Source organism: Diplotaxodon limnothrissa, linkage group LG16 (assembly GCF_057381915.1).
Source record: "Diplotaxodon limnothrissa isolate DT_005_m linkage group LG16, D_limnothrissa_male_GT1.1, whole genome shotgun sequence".
Lineage (NCBI taxonomy): Eukaryota > Metazoa > Chordata > Actinopteri > Cichliformes > Cichlidae > Diplotaxodon > Diplotaxodon limnothrissa.
Genome location: NC_140611.1, coordinates 28,544,442 through 28,562,606, shown reverse-complemented (window position 1 = coordinate 28,562,606; position 18,165 = coordinate 28,544,442). Strand labels below are relative to the sequence as shown.

The following is an 18,165-nucleotide window of genomic DNA, read 5'->3' as shown; positions in this document are numbered from 1 at the left end:
ATGTGAATCTTCTGACAGTAGAAACCCATTTAAAAAATATTTTAAATATGTGTTACTTCTTTTTGAAAAAAGAGGAAGAGGAATCAATAGAGATTTTTGCTGATATTTGCTAGAAAACAAATCAGGAAAAATCAATTAAGACATATAAAAGATAACTATCTTCCGTTTAAAGTTTTGGGCTATAAAAAAAAATTCTTTTTTCAGGATTATTGATCTTCTTCCCTCCCCTCCTACACCCCTTTTTCTTTCTATCTTTGATCTTTTTTCCTCTTTTTGTCTCATTTTTTCCCTTCTGCTGTCTCCACTGAGAGGTAAACTGCAGATGACCTTGATTCGTCTCCCTTATCATTTTCAATGTTTCCTTTGTTGTTACATTTTCAGCAACATCTTGTTGCAGCTCAAGAGACATGATGATTGGTGAGGAAACAGAGAGATGTGATGAATTGGAAAATCATAAAAAAAGCATCTGTCTGAGACTTGGGGTTTGGGGCGGGGGGGTATAATGTCTACTTAATACTATATAGCAAAGCAGAAAACACCCACTTGAAAATATAGATGAAAATATGACTACATCAGAGAGAAAGGGAGTCGGGTTATATATTCCCTTTTTTCATCTTTTGTTCTGTACTCCTTGTTTTAATCTCCAAATAATCTTCTGATTTTTGAGCTCACAAAAAAGGGAATGAAATTACCTTTCAGCGTGACAGCTCCAAGGCAATTCAAGGACAGTTTAGACTGATATTTAGGGGTAATATTAGCCCTTTCAGGTGCAGCCCTTTGCTGCCACTGCCAAATTGGATGATATCATGTAGTTTTAACCAGTACTCTGGTGGGCTGAGGAAAGCTAAACTGACATTTTGATTTGATTTCAGCAACAATACGTGACTGTGCTCCGAATTCTTTGTTCAATTTATTTTCACTCTGAAGTTTTGGTAGTGTCTGAGCTAACAGTTTAAGAATTTTTGGTAACTGAATTGAAGTATTGCTCATTATAAAACTATTCTATTTAACTTCTATCCAGTTTTTCATACTTGTGACTTTTTAGATATTCTCATCAACATATACCTCTCTGTGATAAATGCCTGTGTTCTTTTCTACTATCAGGCGGTTTCCATTCACAGGTGAATGTTTGCCCATTGCAATTGCCAAGCATAGACCAGGCACCAATCCTTGTTGCTTCCCAAGTCCTTTTATCCAACCTATGTTCCTGGCCTCTCTGGATAAAGGTTGATATTTGAGATATTCTCTATATAAATATTTTAGATTTGATAAAACTTTGAGTGTTATGTATTTAAAGGTAATACTGTAAGCAGCCATTGGCATGCTTTGTTGTGCAGAAAAAAAACTATCTTTGATTTAGAAAGTGCGATTGCAGCAATCTCACGTAATTTAGACACCCTGAAAGTTAAGTCAGATACCCAATGGCTGCTAACCTCTACTGGACACCAGTTGGCCCATAATTAGCCCCTGACAGTCAACCTTGGCCTTCTGACTCTCTCATCATCCATATGCAGGAAGAGTAAACTGACCAGGTCCCACCCTCGAAGTTTCCAGATGCTCTACTTGGTTCACAGGCTTTGTTCTGGGCTTTGTGGAGGAGGGGGTATTGCATTAGCAAGCCAGGACAGCCCTGAGACAAACGAGGTGTGTGGAGCTGAGTGCAGCTGCTCCTGCTGTGCAACTGCCGCCGCCACCACACACATACACACATACGCACAGAGAGTTCTCATAAATCAACGCACCAGCCTCTGTCGGCCAGCCTGTGCTCACCCAGTGTTAAAAGCCAATCAGGAAAATTACGTGCAAACTCCAAGGGACCTATTTTCACTTTCTTAAGAAATCATTAGTCAATGTTACTAGCTTTGACATCTACATAATACCATGGCCGTCTGCTGCAGACCCAATGCCTGTATTCCTTCTTGCCCAGGACTGACAAGTGTATCTTGCCCTGCTTACCCACACACCCCTGGGAGAAAATGACTGATTCAATAAAGGCAAGGAACAAAGCATTAACAAGGGCAAAAAAGAAAGTAATGTGAGAAACAAATAAGATAACATTTGTAAAAATATCAGAAAAGAGATCTGATACATTTTCTAGTGGTGCTAATTTGCATTTAAATCTTACAAGCAGAAAAAATAGGCGGTGTTTATATTGAGCTCCTTTGTGTACAGGTGGTAAAACAAGTGAAAGAAACTTCCCCATCCCAAATTTTCATGACATTAAAAATGTTAAATTATGTTATTGAGAAGTAGAACTTTCATAAATATGCTGATAATATATCTAGTGATCACCAGCCAGAACTTTATATGACCTAAAATACAGTACTGGATTGTCTAGTACATGGCAATAAAATTAAAAGAAGAAGAGAAAAAAAGAACAACTTAGAAACCATTCAAGACTAAGAGACATTCACCAGCCTTGCATGGTTTTGACCACCAGTTCTGGGTTTTTCTTTTCGTATTTTCTTAAGTGTAAAGTTTTATATATGCAAGTGACAAGCACCTAAAAATAATAATGAAAACAAATACACGTAAGATAGCTTTGATACCTGGATGTGGTGTTCGCTGTGATTTTGAGGCTACTGGGGTTGCGGATGAGTTTATCCAGGATGCTAACTATCTGCTCAAACTTGGGTCGATTGTTCCTCTCTTTTTGCCAGCAGTCCAACATGAGCTGGTAGAGAGTGGCAGGGCAGTCCATGGGTGGGGGCAGTCGGTAACCTTCATCTACAGCCTTTATTACCTTTATGAGGAACAACACGGACAGCATTTGAAAAAAGGCAGATAATATTCAAAACAAAATACATTGTAATAGTAAGTGATTTTTTTCTCAGTTTTGTAAGAATACTTTACTAGAGTATGTCTTTCTGTATCTCAGATGAGATACAGAAATTATTCAGATGTGCAAGGGTGGTAGCCCTGCAGATGTGCATGTGTAGCTATTAAAGGAATGCAACTTTGCAAATAAATAGAACTTACATCCTGATTGGACATCTCCCAGTATGGTCGTTCCCCATATGACATCACCTCCCATAGCACAATGCCATAACTCCAAGCATCACTGGCAGATGTAAACTTCCTGTAGGCGATAGCCTCTGGAGCAGTCCACCGAATAGGGATTTTACCTCCCTGAAATACAGACAATGAGAGGTCATTCATTGAGCTCATTTTGTATTTCAGTCATTCAATCTGTCATTGAAAAACATCAATAATTCTTGAGCATAACTAATTTTCTACCTAAAATTATGGTTTTTTTTGGATAAACCTTTTAATATTACATCTTAAAATCTTTAAAAACTTTTTAAAAATAGAATTTCAAAGTTTAGTACTGCTCGTGGATATAAATATTTAAAACTGGATGTATTCTTGAGCAAAATTTCTGAAAACCAGGATTTGGATCTGAGGTGCAGGTTTGTGTCCAATGCAAGAATATTTCTTATGAATATTATTTAGGGTGTTCTGAAACCCCTAAATCCTGGTGGTCTTCGTGGTTTGGATTTAAGGTTTGAGATCACAGCTTCAGATTCAAAACTGTAACAATTGTAAAAATAATATTTTTATTATTTTTTCCAGTCTGGTCTGGAAGAGTCTAAAGTCCATGTTTCATCACAGAAAGGTGAACCATGCATAAGCTTTTTTTTTACCTTTCACTTTCATTTCATTGTCTTTAATTAATTTGTTTTCCCAGACTGGCAAAAAAAAGTCTAAGACTTCTAAAAAAGACGTTAAAATTGTCACATAAGGGGACATTGAACTTTATTGTAACAAAACACATTATATTAAGATTTAATCAAAATGGATTAACATCAGTCTTAAAGAAAGTTGAAGCCAGAAAGAAAAACCCATTCATCAAATTGTAATCCAAGGTGTCCTGGATAACCCCATACTACAGTGTGTAGCTGTATTTGTCATTTTAGCTAAAAATCAAGACAGATGAACAAAATGGATCATAGGGTAGGAGGCTGATGGTAGCCAAAGTTAACAGAAACCTTGGCCCAATCAGTTGGGTTTTGCCCAATGCTGTGCAGTCACACTCTAAACTTTACATTCCTCTATTACTATTTCCATACTGAAGTTATGGAAATAATGGGGAATGTATGTGAGAATGAAATGCAGACAGCCAACAAATGGCGGCACACATAAAGCAGTTTACAAAGAAACACTTTATAAATACAAACAAGAAAATACACTCTGCTCTTGCACTTATACTATACCCAGCTGCTGCACAAAGATAGTCTAAAATGTGCAGAAATACCCTTAAACGTGGGACGCACATGCATGTAAACATGCACATACGACCACAAACTTTTGATTTTTTCCTAAAAAACAATGACTAAAGAAGTGGAGAGAAAAAAATCCACTGAAGCCCACATGTGCTAGCATTGTCAGTTACTTTAATGCGGCAGAGTTTATTATTCTGTCTCATTATTTCAGATTATGAATTTCTGGGAGAAAGGCAAACGGCACATTGACTGTTTATTTGACAAGCCATTCTCAGCCAGAAAATTATACTCTGTCTAAAAGGCTGCACGCACGGTTAAGACCACAGATTCCTCAGTTGAGAATGGCCACACACGCACACACTTCCAACGGTTAAGATCAGTGTCTGGATCATAATTTGCCTACTGGGTGTGTTTCAATTTGAGCATCTAATGCTAAGGCAAATAAAAAATGCTTTTACAATATTTTTTGTTTTTTAACTTTAATGGAAATGGTGGAAAGAAATCAATAAATCAATAAATGGCATAAAACATCCAGGTTCTGGTACTCAAGGTAGGTTTGAAAAAGCAATCAAGGGCCTTTATTTCACAGGGCTAATGACATTAAAAATACATGAATGCATACCAGGTTATGCTTCTTCAGGATGTAGAGATGCAAAGACACAAACAGAGCAATTAGAGCTTCTCTCACCACAGGTGTGCAAATCTAATTACATGCATACACTTCTTTCTGAAAAATTGAATTGCCCAAACTTACTGGGAGACCATCTGTAGGATTCCATTTTTATGATCTTTCTCATAATACTAATTTTCCATTGCCTATGTGCTATTATTACATTGTTATGGGAAGTATCCTAAGTGGATTTCCAAGGTAAGTTGAAACACAGATTTTCCATCATCGTAAGAAGCACTGTAAATGTCTGAAATTGTCTTCTTGGCATGTGTGCCTATGCCTCTAAAAGCGAGACATGATACTTTTTGAAAGTATCGGTGCTTTTCCTCCTAAAGGATGAACTTTATCAACTTCTGTGTATCACCAAAAAGCAACCAATTCAGAATTTATTAGCATGTCAAACGGCTTTTATAAGTTGTAATCAGCCCAATAGATCTGGTCAGTAGATGCCTTCTCTACTAGCTAGCAGCCTCAAGAGGCAGTTCCTGCCATTGTTGCACCAACAGATTATGCAGGATACCTCAAAGAGTTATCTGAAAAAAGTTCAATCTAAGAAGTAAAAACCTCTGTCATATACATCATGAAAGCAAATGACAGTGGCAAAGCCCAACAATATTCTTCTCAATGAGACGCATCGTCTTATGGCACATGGGGCTTTAATGGTCTTCCCTATGACCTTCCAGTTTAGGATATGTGGATTTATGTCTGCCCTTTAACAACTAGTTTTTTATGTGTCGTTCACCCTTGCTGTGATATGTGAGGGGAACAGGTGCACAGTATCTGTGTATGTGTGATGACAAAAACAAAGACAAAGACCGGAAGAGGATGGAGTGTGTTGCTTTTTGGTGGGGGGATTATTTTTGCTGGAGAGGATATATATAGAATTGATATAAAACAGTGTTGTCTTTAAATGTTTTATTTGTATTTGTATTCCAACTCACCCTAGTTGTGTAAGCAGCCTCCGGGTCATCCTCCAGCACCCGGGACAAGCCAAAGTCTGACACTTTACACACCAGATTGCTGTTGACCAAAATGTTTCGAGCGGCCAAGTCTCTATGAACGTAACCCATGTCTGACAGATACTTCATGCCTGAAGCAATACCGCGCAGCATGCCAACCAACTGGATTCCTGTGAACTGGGCATCATGTTTCTAAAAAGGGAGATAAAAGAAATAATTATAGAAAGAAAAGCGTGCTTTTCCCTTTATGTTACACGTTAACATACATTATATAGTACACAAAGGGAATCTGACCTTTTGGGGTATTTGCATAAAATGAAACTTTTCTGCATTACTGTCCACAAGATTTTCATTAACCTTTAAAAATCACCTTTGACATTATGTACCTCATCTTTCGTTTCAACTATGAAATCCCAGAGCCAAATACAGAGTAATGTATGGAAATAAGGATTAGACCATAAAAATGAATTTCTTTTTTAAATAAATCACTGCTGTTATTGTGGAGCAGTTTTCATATGCTACATATGTGATGACACACATAGACAATATGAACACTGGCATCCACATATATATATTTGAATGCTGTATATTCATCAGAAAATCATATCATGTGGAAAAAAGGGATATAATGCATTTTCATGGCACATTATCCAATGGATTTATATAGCCAAATGTTTGCCAGTTGTTGAGTTGCAGCAGTCAAACATATAGTGGGTGAGATGTAAACACAAAGCACATTTTATTGTTTGCATTGGCAAGCAGCGGTGTTTACACTGATTCAAACTGGCAAGAGTTCATAACTAGGCATATATGTTCTATGATCTGCTGCTACTATCTGAATATGAGATAAATATAAACTGAGGAAACATGAGGAGAGCCATATGAATTTTTTTTTGTGCTCATTATCCATAGCGCTTTCATTTTGTCTGTTCTTGCTGCTCTTTGTATCTTCTGTTGCCCTGCATTGTCAAATTCATTCCATTCAGAATTTGAGCATAAATACTCTTATCCTATGGTTTATGTGTCTGTGTTGTCTGTTTAAGGCAATCGTCCAGTCTTCTCTATAAATTCAATTTAAATAATCATCTCTTCCAAGTAACTGCAAGTTATGTAAATTTTGCATGGTCACAGTTTTTGAAGTAACTTTTACATTTTTCGTTCAAAACTATGGTAAATGGCCTGCATTTGTATAGCGCTTTACTCAGTCCCTAAGACCCCAAAGCGCTTCACACTTACTACATTCAGCCATTCACCCATTCACACACACATTCACACACTGGTGATGGCAAGCTACATGTAGCCACAGCTGCCCTGGGGCGCACTGACAGAGGCGAGGCTGCCGGACACCGGGCCCTCTGACCACCACCTATCTATCTAAACTATCTATCAATAGGCTTTCATTAGGCTCGTTTTAGCTAGTATGGCTTGTCTGTTTACATTGATAAAGATTTATTTTCACATGAAATGGCTTATTCTGAGTGTATGATAAGTATGTTTTTCTCTAAAAACCAACCAGACCTTCCACTTCATTTTGAACCATTAGTGGCCAGGACACCTGGTTTAGTCACTTCAAAGCTTTGTAGATTCATAACACAGACATAAGCTAAAGCGCAAAGCTATGAATTTCCGTGTGCGTGCTTGTGTGTTTATGACACATTTTCAATGATGAAGTGCAGGCCTCTGTCAAAACGTCGGCAGACAACAGCTACACGTCCTGGATTTGTCTATGTGTGTTGCAGACGCATGTGGAAAAAGGCTAAAACAGGCATTAGTACACATGCTTTCATGCCAGTGTTGCGGCTTGGCTGCCGTGCTTTGGGTAATTTCAGTAAGGCAGGTCAATTTCTCTGTAAGAGACTGAGGCATGGCAAGAATCACATTCAGTCCTGGCTGAAAGAGCAGTTCAAAATATTTTGTTCGCTGACAAGGTGTAAGAAGAGTACAGCTGAAAGAAATCTGCTAAAGCCAGCATATCTCAGGTACTTTATAGTGTATACAGTGCAATGTGTTATAGTGTAGTGTTAAAACTTACTATATTAGCTGACTGTCCTAATTCGTTTCATATATAAAATATAAATAATACTTACATAAATTATAAAATAAGAACCTATGACAAAGCTGACATTGAATGTTTCTTAATTTTCAACTAGCCATTAATCGTTCATTGCAAAACTGGTTTGGGTTTTCAGTGCATTAAAATTTCATAAGTGTGTTTTTAATTATTACTCACTCTTAAGAAGCTGTCAAGAGATCCATTTTCCATGTACTCGGTGACGATCATGACAGGTTTACCTACAACAGGAAGATTTCAATAAATTCCCATATCATACCAGCAACAGGACTAAAAAAATTTAGTGCAATAACATCCTGAATACTTATATAAAAAAAACAACGAAAGAAAACCCTCTTTTGTGCCAGTATTGTATTGATTTTAGATTTATTCTCTGAAACAAGCAAAAATAATAATGAGTGGACATTAAGAGCTGTACTTCGACATTAAACAGACGTACACAGACCCTGAGAGTGACCAGGCTGAACGTACTCTCTTTTCTCTCAGTTACACTCACATGCACGCCTACATACACACACGCCCACACACACCAGAATGAAATGATCCTAGTCATAGTTTTAGGGTCCCAGCAGGTCACCTGTCAGAGTGTGACATCTTTATTTCTGTGGAAGATCTGGCTGTAAATCCATGCTGCCTGCTATCATCTGTACCTGATCAGACTGTGGCCAGCACAAAGTTTATTACAGAGGGGGGAAAGGGGGGGAAAAACTCTTTAAGAAAGCTTTAAATCAGCCATGGTTAAATGAACAGCATCCGTGTCAGGACTTGTTTGTGCCCCAGATGGCTTTGTTCTCTCAGCTTCACTCTTGACTTACCACCAGCCATATTCTTCTTTTCCATTTTTTATTCTGATTAATGTGCCCTGCTCCCTCCTCTTTCATTCCTGACCTACCTTTTCTCTATCATACCTGCCTCTCTTTCCCCATCACCCCATCCCTCCCTCTCATCTCCATCCCTCTTGCATGTATTAATGTGAACCAACCCCACATCTGGAAAGAAAGGGACTTTTTTTCAGGAATCGCGCAGGCTGAAGGGAGAGGGTGATGGAATTAGTTGCGAAAAGAAGCAAATCTATTAAACTCAATGGAAATTTTAAGAAAAGGGCCGTTTCATGAATCTGCATTGCACTGGTAATTCATTTTCTTTATCACAGCACATTTAAACAAAACAGATGTTGTCAATTTCAGCTTGAAATGACTCTGAAAGATTTTGAATCTATTTCAACTGATTCTGTTTATTTACATCTTACCAGAGTAAGCGTAGCTAAAAATGTGACGTTGACAAAATAAAAATAAACCTTTTTTTAAAAAAAAGGGGGAGATTAAACTCACAGAACAGCATGTCTCAGGAAAGTTGCACCAATTTCACTTAGCAAAAATCTCTCATCATTTAAACACCGTCACAGGACCAGTACAACACCCTCCACCCACACCCTGTCCCAAAAAGGCTGTGATGGATTGTTCAGTTTAACAGAGAACTGCTTTTATAGTTGCAGACAGGCATGCACGCACCCGGTCCTCCCTCCTGTCCTCCGCCCCTTCCTTTCCCCTCTTTCTCTCTACTTTCAACATTGGCAACAAAGATAAAGGCCCCCAAGCCCCTTTGTTCTGCGGACCCAAGTGTGAGTGTACTTGTATGTGTGCAAGTGTGGATGTATGAACTTGAGCAAGAAGTGTGCATGTGTGCGCGTGTGTGTGTGCTCCTGCAAATATGCAGCCTGTGGATCAGCCAAAAGCAGCAGCAAGGTAAATGGGGTGTGAAAGTCTCAGGATTATTAAGAATTAACAGGAGCAGCTTAATAAATCACCCGACAGCAGCGTGCATTTGTGTGTGTGTTTGTGTGTGTGTAGGTGTGTGTCTGTGTGTGGGAGCATATCAAATGGACCTCCTAAAACTATGCCCTGCACTCATGCTGCTCCTACTTATGCACATGTGCTCAGGGCATCTCTCCAAATGTCATGTGCGAAGTAGTGAATTTGGGGCCTCCCCTATTAGTCTCAAACCAGCAAATGAAACCGCAGTCTTGTGTTATTGCAGCATTTCTCACAGGTCGGACATTAACAGGAAGAGTGGTTTAAGATGTATTAGGCAAACAATGTGTGATGAGGGATCACACACATGCACACACACACACAGACTTTCACTTTCAGAGTGGACTGATTTCATTCATCAGTACAGTGCAGAACCATGCCGTACGTTCTAACTGAAAAATTATTCTAAAAGAGACAAAACTGGATGAAGGAGTATGATTAGCTTCTGTTGTTCTGGTTACTGTTTTCTATTATTTGACCTTATTTACTGACATTATTTTACAAATACATGCGTATTAGCATGTTTAACAAGTTTCTCCTACAAAAACTGCATAAGTGACAGTTTAGTAGCATAATTTGTGCCACTGTTGACTCAAAATGATATGTTATAAGATATTAACTGGTGTTGTTCTGTCTTCCTTCTATTGTTTTGTCCTTCATCCCTCCTTCCTTCCTGCTTCCTTTGTGTTATTTCTTTGTGTTTTTCAATTTTTCCATCCTTCCTCCCTTCCTTCCATCCTTTCTATTGTTTGTTTATTTATTTATTTGATTCTACTGTCATTACTTTCTTTCTCCCTTTGTTCCTTCTCTTGTTCCTTTCTTAACTTCTTTTTTGCTTCTTTCCTTCCCTCCTGTTTCCTGCCTTCTATCATTCTTTCCTTGCTTCCTTTGTTTCTTTTGGCGTTCCATCCCTCCTTTCTTTTTTCTACTTTCCTTCCATCCTTCATTCCTTCCCTCCCTCCTTTCCTTCCCTTCTTTTTTCTTTTTTTCCTTCTTTCTTTGTAGAGATGAAGCATAATCAGAACAATATGGTTTACATGCCCAGTTCATTGCTGTTTGGAAATTACATTACATTGTAAGACTGGGCTGTTTTTGATTACAAGTCACGGCAGTAAGTTGCTAAGAAGATAAGTTAGGGAAGCAGGTAAAACAAGTTGATGTAAGACAAGGTGGAGACGAGGAAGCAAAGAACAAATGAGACGGAACAGAAGAACCTAAAATCCAGAATAATAAAGAGAAGGCAAGTTCACTTGGTATTTTATTCTACTCTTTAGAATAACAATACTGGCAGAACTACTTAACAAGCCAAGTGCCGCAGGGAAATATAGAGGCCAGGACTGTTTCTTTGCGACAAAGTTCAGACTCATTATTTCCCTTTTCTGCAGTCATTCCATTTTAAAGAGGCCTTCTGTGTGCTAATGATAGTCTTATAAAGAGGCCCAGAGGGAAGCTAGTCAGAGATATGGATTTATGGATTTATGCCTGCTTTGGACACAGGCTTTGATCAGAGCACATTGATCTGCAGAGATTTACACCACGGCAACTCAATAAAACTCCTTTGCTCTTTCACAGAAGTGTCGGCCACTTTAGAGCCATTTGTCAAAGACAACTGCAAATCCGGAATCGGTAAAAAGACTCTCAGGAGAAGCCTGCTCTCTTATGGAATGTGACTAAAAATTGTTGTGTTCTCTGAAACATCATGCTTCTGAAAAAGTAAGTGCTTCATAGATTAATATTCTCCAAGAACCAGAGTAACATATAATTATCAAAATAGCACCTGGTAATTCAATTCTCTTCAGTTTGTCGTGGAACTTACTGCGTGTTACCACCCCCTCCAGCCTGATGATGTTAGGGTGGTCAAACTGTCCCATGATTGATGCCTCAGAAAGGAAGTCCCGCCTCTGTTTGTCTGTATATCCACCTTTGAGAGTTTTGATGGCCACGCAGATCTCCTTTTTGCTGGGCAACTTCAGGCGACCACTGCAGACTTCTCCAAATTCACCTAAAGATAAAATAAAGGCAAGTTTTATGTATGATGTCTATGACATTGCCATGAAAAGCATTTTGGAGTGAATATGGCTAACTTAACTAGCTCTCTTGTACCAGAGTACATGATCAGCAGTAAAACCACAAAGACAGGTTGCATGCTGATACTCCTTAAACCTACGGCTAGGTCAGCTTCACAACTGGCATAGCATGAGTCAGAAAATCCTGACTGCTCTGATGTACAACAGGGGTTCAGATGTGTTTTAAGGTGTTACAACATGTGATTTTTACAGCTGCCTGTCAGTGATTCATTCAGACAAAGCTGCAGATCACGAAGGATCTTAAAATTTCCATCTGTAATAACTTAACTCCAATTAATCAGGAAATGCTTTGGTTGATGTTGGACAAAAAACAGCATTTCCTGATTAATGCATAGCGTGTACCCATAGCCAAAATAACAAAGTGAATAGACACCAATACAACTTTTCAGCTTCATTTATATGTCGAATTAAAACACAAAATTACTTAACATCCACTCGGGGAGAGCTCAATTAGCATTCTTCGCTGGTGAGGGGATGCATGAATTTCAGTTACTACTTGTAAGTATGTGCATGCAATGGGGAGCTATCCAGAAGGTACTGTAAGTTTTGTAGGTATGCTGGCCACTTCAAAGGCAGTCCTGGAGACAGAGTTTTGACTGGACTGCAGAAGATGAGGGGTGTGTGTATATGTGTGTGTATATATATATGTGTGTGTATGTGTGTGTGTGTGTACTGAATGTAGGTGTTTGAACAGAACGTACATGCATGCTGAGTGTGCTCAAGAATGGTGATGTCAGAACTAAGATATGCAGATCTCACTCTTCATCCAGTACAATCATGTCCCATAGCTGCTCTGGATCAGAGAGCATGGGTCAAATCCTGGACTTGAAGCAATGGCATCTGGAAGGACTTAAGCCTGAATAATTATAACCTGTCTAAATACCCAGACCATCCCTGTTCTTTCCTTCTCTGCTTTGCACCTCTTGTCCTGAGCAGTGGACAGGCAAGTCAAGCCAAGGCACCTTTTTATGTGGTCACTCAGAGAAAGAAGATCTTCGTCTAATAAGGCTTGATTAGGGACACTCGTTCCTTTCCTGTTATGAGTAGAGCTAGGTATCTCACTTTGATGTTAAAGTCTAACCCATGTAAGCAGAGTGGAGCATGTGTTTCATGTCTTTTAACACACAATCACCGATTGGCAAGAGGATCAAAGTCCCTTTAACGTGTTTAATGAAGACAGATGGAGTTGAGGCAGGAATGGAGAAAGAGAAGGTATGTTGTATATTGTTCAGAGTGCTTATGTGGCTTTATAAAAATCACACAGATGGGTGGCAGGGTGCATTGAAGCTGACGGACAAAAATGTTTACATCATGGCTGGAGCTTTAATGTTCACCTCTGGTGTTCGGTTCACATTTTATGAAGTTAAAATAGATTAGCAAGAGCAGGCCAAAGTCCCCTTTCTTCTCCTCTCATCTCACATTTGGATCTGTAAATTTATGGTTTTCTCATATAAGGTTTCTGGCTTTTATCTGAAAATCTTTCAGGGATTTTCTGTCCATCTTTCTAAAATTAAACTGCTCTGAACTACTAAGTTGCTTTTCAAAAGTAATCACCAGAGGTGTGGACTCGAGTCACATGACTTGGACTCGAGTCAGACTCGAGTCATTAATTTTATGACTTTAGACTTGACTTGAAAAAATGTTCTAAGACTTGTGACTTGACTTGGACTTTTACACCAATGACTTGGGACTTGAATTGGACTTGAACCGGTTTACTTGAAAAGACTTGATATTTTACCCCAAATATAAAATTTAACACGCATATTATATAGAGATTGAAAATGTGACGTCATTCACGGGTAGAACCGCAAAGGATTCTGGGAACTCGTGGCAAGCGGTACTAGCGCACGCAGGCTTTCAATTAAAATCAGTCACACAGCGATAAAAAGAAACACAAAAATGTCAAGAAGCTGTTGTATTATTAACTGCAATAGCCGGTCGCATGACAGCCACGGGAAGCCGACGGGTAAAGAGATCGGTTGTTATCGGATTACGTCGTTGAAGAGAAATTGTTCGAGCCATGTTTCCGAAGTAACAAAGACGCGACGGGTGGCCTGGATTGCAGCCATTCAAAGATCAAATATAACGTCCCAGAACACTCCAGCTCACAGGTTAGTCTGCTCCAAGCATTTACACGAAGGTCAGTGTTTTTTAGTAGTTAATACGTCATTTTCATAACATAATTGGTGATATAGGTTACAAGCAAGTCTGGCGCTGAACAGAAATTGTGGCGCTATGCTCCTTTATTTATTGTGCATAAATAGTGAATTGTCCTGACACAATATTGCGTTTCGCTTATGTTATTATGGTACATTGACAAAAACATATACGTTTATTCACAGGATAAAACAGGTTTTTTTGTATCACTAATTGCCCAGTACGATTACAGCATACAGTATTGTTGTCACTGCTACATTTCTGTGATGAACCAGAAATTATTTCCACTACTAATTAATTACCGTTGAGCTCAAAGGTTATATTAATAAACGGTTTAACGGTTAAGGAATGTGTATTTATGACGACGATTTGTGAGATTGGTAAACTTATGATACGTACGATGGTCTTTCGTTCTACACGGTGCATTTCAAGGTCCTGCACCCATCGGTAAACTGTACCTGGGCTTGTTGCAGTGACCGGAAGTTACTAAACTTCATGAGTGTATGCACTCACTCCAAGAACCGTATGATTATTAATATGCATATAAATAAAGAAGCTATTTTGTGCAAAGATGTCAACTGTAAGAATGCTGTGCATAAACATTTACTCTGCTCCATGTATGATGATATAGTGACTGCTCTGTATAAAAGTGGCACACTGCTTGATAAACAATATAAGCATAAGAAACCTAACATCAGACCTGGCTGGAAAGAACATGTATCCATGTACCATGATGAAGCTCGCATAGCTTATAAATGTTGGGCCATGGCTGGAAGACCTAAACAAGGCCCAGAATTTGAACAGAAAAAATGTGCGAATGCCAGATATAAGTACGCTGTTCGCTTTATAACTAAAAATGAGCAAATGCTAAGAGCAGATTCTTTGGCCAGGAAAATGCTGTGTAATAATACGGCAGATTTTTGGAAAGAGGTGAAAGCTCTTAATAACTGTAAACCATCTCTACCATCAACTGTTGAAGGTGTTTCTGGGGCAGATAACATTGCAGCATTATGGAGACAGCATTACAGTGCGTTGTTTAACTGTATAAAAAGTGAACCATATGAGGACAATCTTGACATGAGTAATGACACAATAAGTGTAAGGACACATGAAGTATATGAAGCCATTCATAGGTTGTCTGATAATAAATCCTCTGGTTTGGATCACATCACTGCAGAACATTTAAAACATGCTAGTGTAAGGCTAGCTCCTCTTTTAGCACTCTGTTTCACTGGGTTTATGATTCATGGCATATTACCAGACTCAATGCTGTGTATTTTACTGGTACCAGTTATGAAGGACAAAGCTGCAAAAGTGAGCTGCTTGGATAATTACAGGCCAATTGCACTAGCCAGTATTTTATCTAAGGTGTTAGAAAGAATCTTGTTTGACAGAGTTAGTGTGTTCATCTCTTCTCTGGATAATCAGTTTGGCTTCAAAGCACGGCACTGACATGTGCATATATGCACTCAAGGAAATAGTCAGTTTGTACAGGGCTAAAAATTCATCTGTCCTCATGTCTTTCATTGATGCCTCTAAGGCTTTTGATCGAGTGAACCACAGAAAACTTTTTGATAAAATGAAGAGATGGGGAGTTCCTCAGTACATCGTGAGGATTCTCTCTTACTGGTACGCTCATCAGAACATGAAGGTTAAATGGGGAAGCAGTATTTCTGCCCCCTTTGGTGTCAGCAATGGTGTTAGACGGGGTGGGATTTTGTCTCCAATTTTATTTAATTTGTATGTTGATGATTTGTCCATACAACTGAGAGCCTGTAACACTGGGTGTATATTAGGTAAAGCACTGATAAATCATCTTATGTATGCAGATGACCTGGTTGTTTTTAGTCCAAGCAGTGCTGGGTTACAGGATCTTCTTAATGTCTGTACTGAATATGGTGTGCAATATGACATTGAGTACAATGCTGCTAAAAGTGCTGTTTTGATATGTAGAACCAAGCAGGATAAACAGCTAAATTTCCCTTTGTTTAAACTGGCACAAAAAACTCTTGAAGTTCATAAAAAGGTGAAATACCTCGGTCACTTTATTACTGAGCAAATGAATGATGATGATGACATATACAGACAACGGTGTAAGCTCTATGTGCAGGCAAATACTATTGCACGCAAATTCAGCTTTTGTTCACTTCCAGTTAAAGTGGCTTTGTAGCATGCAGAAGCTGCATGTTGCATATAATGATGCGATGAGAATCCTTTGCAGGATACCTAGAAGTGGTAGTGCCAGCCAGATGTTTGTAGCTGTGGGTGTTTGGACTTTTAAAGCACTTTTAAGGAAGCTAATGTTCAATTTTAGAGAACGACTGGATGGTTCGAGTAACAGTATAATTTTAGCACTCACAGATCCGACAGTGAGTGGTTCCCGTTACTCATCCAGTCTCAGAAAGCACTGGTTAAAGTGTTTGTGTATTTATTGATTTATTTTAAGTAATTGTGTTTTATGTATATTATGGTTTTATATTTTTACAAATGTTTTAGATACTTATTTATATACATATATATATTTAATGGTGTATACCTTGTGTTGGGGGGGGGAGTGTTGTGTGTGTGTGTGTGTGTTTTTTTTTTTTTTTTTGTCTTGTTTTTATGGACATGAAGTCTGCCAATTAAGATTGAATTGAATTGAATTGAATTGAAATAAATATGCTAAGATGAGATAGCTGACTTCATCTAACTAGCAAATGTTGTCCAGGCTACGTTGGTGATACAGTTTTTTTTAATGTGTATGATATTTTTGTCATGCGATTTTAAAGCTGGCCCTACAACCGCATCCAAGAATAACATGCAGCGTATCTCAGAACTGTCGGTGAAAATTATTCTTGGAGCTAGGTTTAATTGAGCTGCATTTTAAAGAGGTGCAATTTCACAATTTGTGTATATTTTCTAAGTTCACTATTTTGTCATGTGTTGAGAAAAACACAGATTTTAAAATTACATGGTCTAATATTTACATTTAGCATAACTGCAACATTATTTTTTCGTTTTTTTTTTTTAAAGACTCGAAAGGACTTGAAATTCAAAGTTTCAGACTTGTGACTTGACTCGGACTTTTACACCAGTGACTTGAGACTCGACTCTGACTTGCCTGACATTACTTGAGACTTGACTTGAGACTTGAGGATAAAGACTTGAGACTTACTTGAGACTTGCAAGACAATGACTTGGTCCCACCTCTGGTAATCACCCTGTCAACTTGTCATTTTATTTATATTGTCCAGAACTTGTTCTCAAAGTTGCACTCTCCCTTCTTTGTGTTACTATGGAAGAACACTAAAATAAATACACTTTGAATCAGCTGTGCACTGTACACATTAAAAATGTATAGTACAGTATAGACTTTTCTGCTGTAAATCGACTATGGGTTAAGGTATTAGTCAGCTAATACTGGTTTAGAATGATGATAAATTGGAGCTACTCTTCATCTATTTGCATTTTCGATAGATTATGTTTCACTGCTGTTTCACTTTTCATGCCTCAAACATCAAATTGCATGTATTTAATAATATTAAATGAAGTATGGACATTAGTTTGTGTGCATTTCTTGCAAATGGTCATGCAGATTTGAAGAAGTTCATGCTTGTGTAAAATCAAAATGACAGCCACAGTGAACTGTGGACAAATGTGTACCACATTTTTTATTATATTAAAAGAGAACAGCTGATTTTGTTTTTTATATGTGGTTTTAATATATAAACAGTTATCTCCTATGTACCATTGCAGCCCTGTGAAAATCATTGTGCTTTGTGTCTGCTATGTATGAAAAATATATTGTGGTTAGCACTGCAGAGTGTGAGTCCAGTGTATACTCAGGTAATAGACTCTCAGGCTGTCCTGACAGTTTTACAGTGTGAAGGGCCGGTGGGACTCTGGAGACCAGTCTGCTGTTATGTGCTGTGTGCTTTAGTCTCCATCTATTCTGACTGCACTCGACATGAATCATAATGCATTACCCTCCCGTCTGCACTCCTGCTCAAGTTATCAGGGAGTACATGAGTGGAGAGGAAAAGAGGAGACAAGGCTTCAATTACTATTGCAATTACTGTACATCGGGAGTTACGAACTTGAGCATAAGCTACGGAAAATGGAAAGAAAAATAAAGGAAGGAAAGAAAGGGTTAAAGGAGACATGAACCAACTGAAGGTTTTCTCATTTCACCACCTTTCCCTCCA

General features: G+C 38.4%; 1 protein-coding gene across 5 annotated transcripts in view; it reads right to left on the bottom strand.

Moving 5' to 3' along the window:
- The window catches only part of epha3 (eph receptor A3), a 109,938-nt gene that overhangs the window by 7,430 nt on the left and 84,343 nt on the right, over positions 1-18,165 (bottom strand). For all 5 annotated transcript variants that reach the window (XR_014906973.1, XR_014906974.1, XM_085375091.1 and 2 more), the window contains exons 11-15: positions 11,551-11,736; positions 8,083-8,144; positions 5,835-6,044; positions 2,980-3,129; positions 2,550-2,743 (exon numbers count right to left, since the gene is read on the bottom strand). Coding sequence is in view for 3 of the 5 variants with exons in the window: in XM_085375091.1 (XP_085231217.1) it covers positions 2,550-2,743; positions 2,980-3,129; positions 5,835-6,044; positions 8,083-8,144; positions 11,551-11,736 (802 nt within the window). In the remaining 2 variants the exon portion in view is untranslated. The remainder of the gene's footprint in view (positions 1-2,549; positions 2,744-2,979; positions 3,130-5,834; positions 6,045-8,082; positions 8,145-11,550; positions 11,737-18,165) is intronic.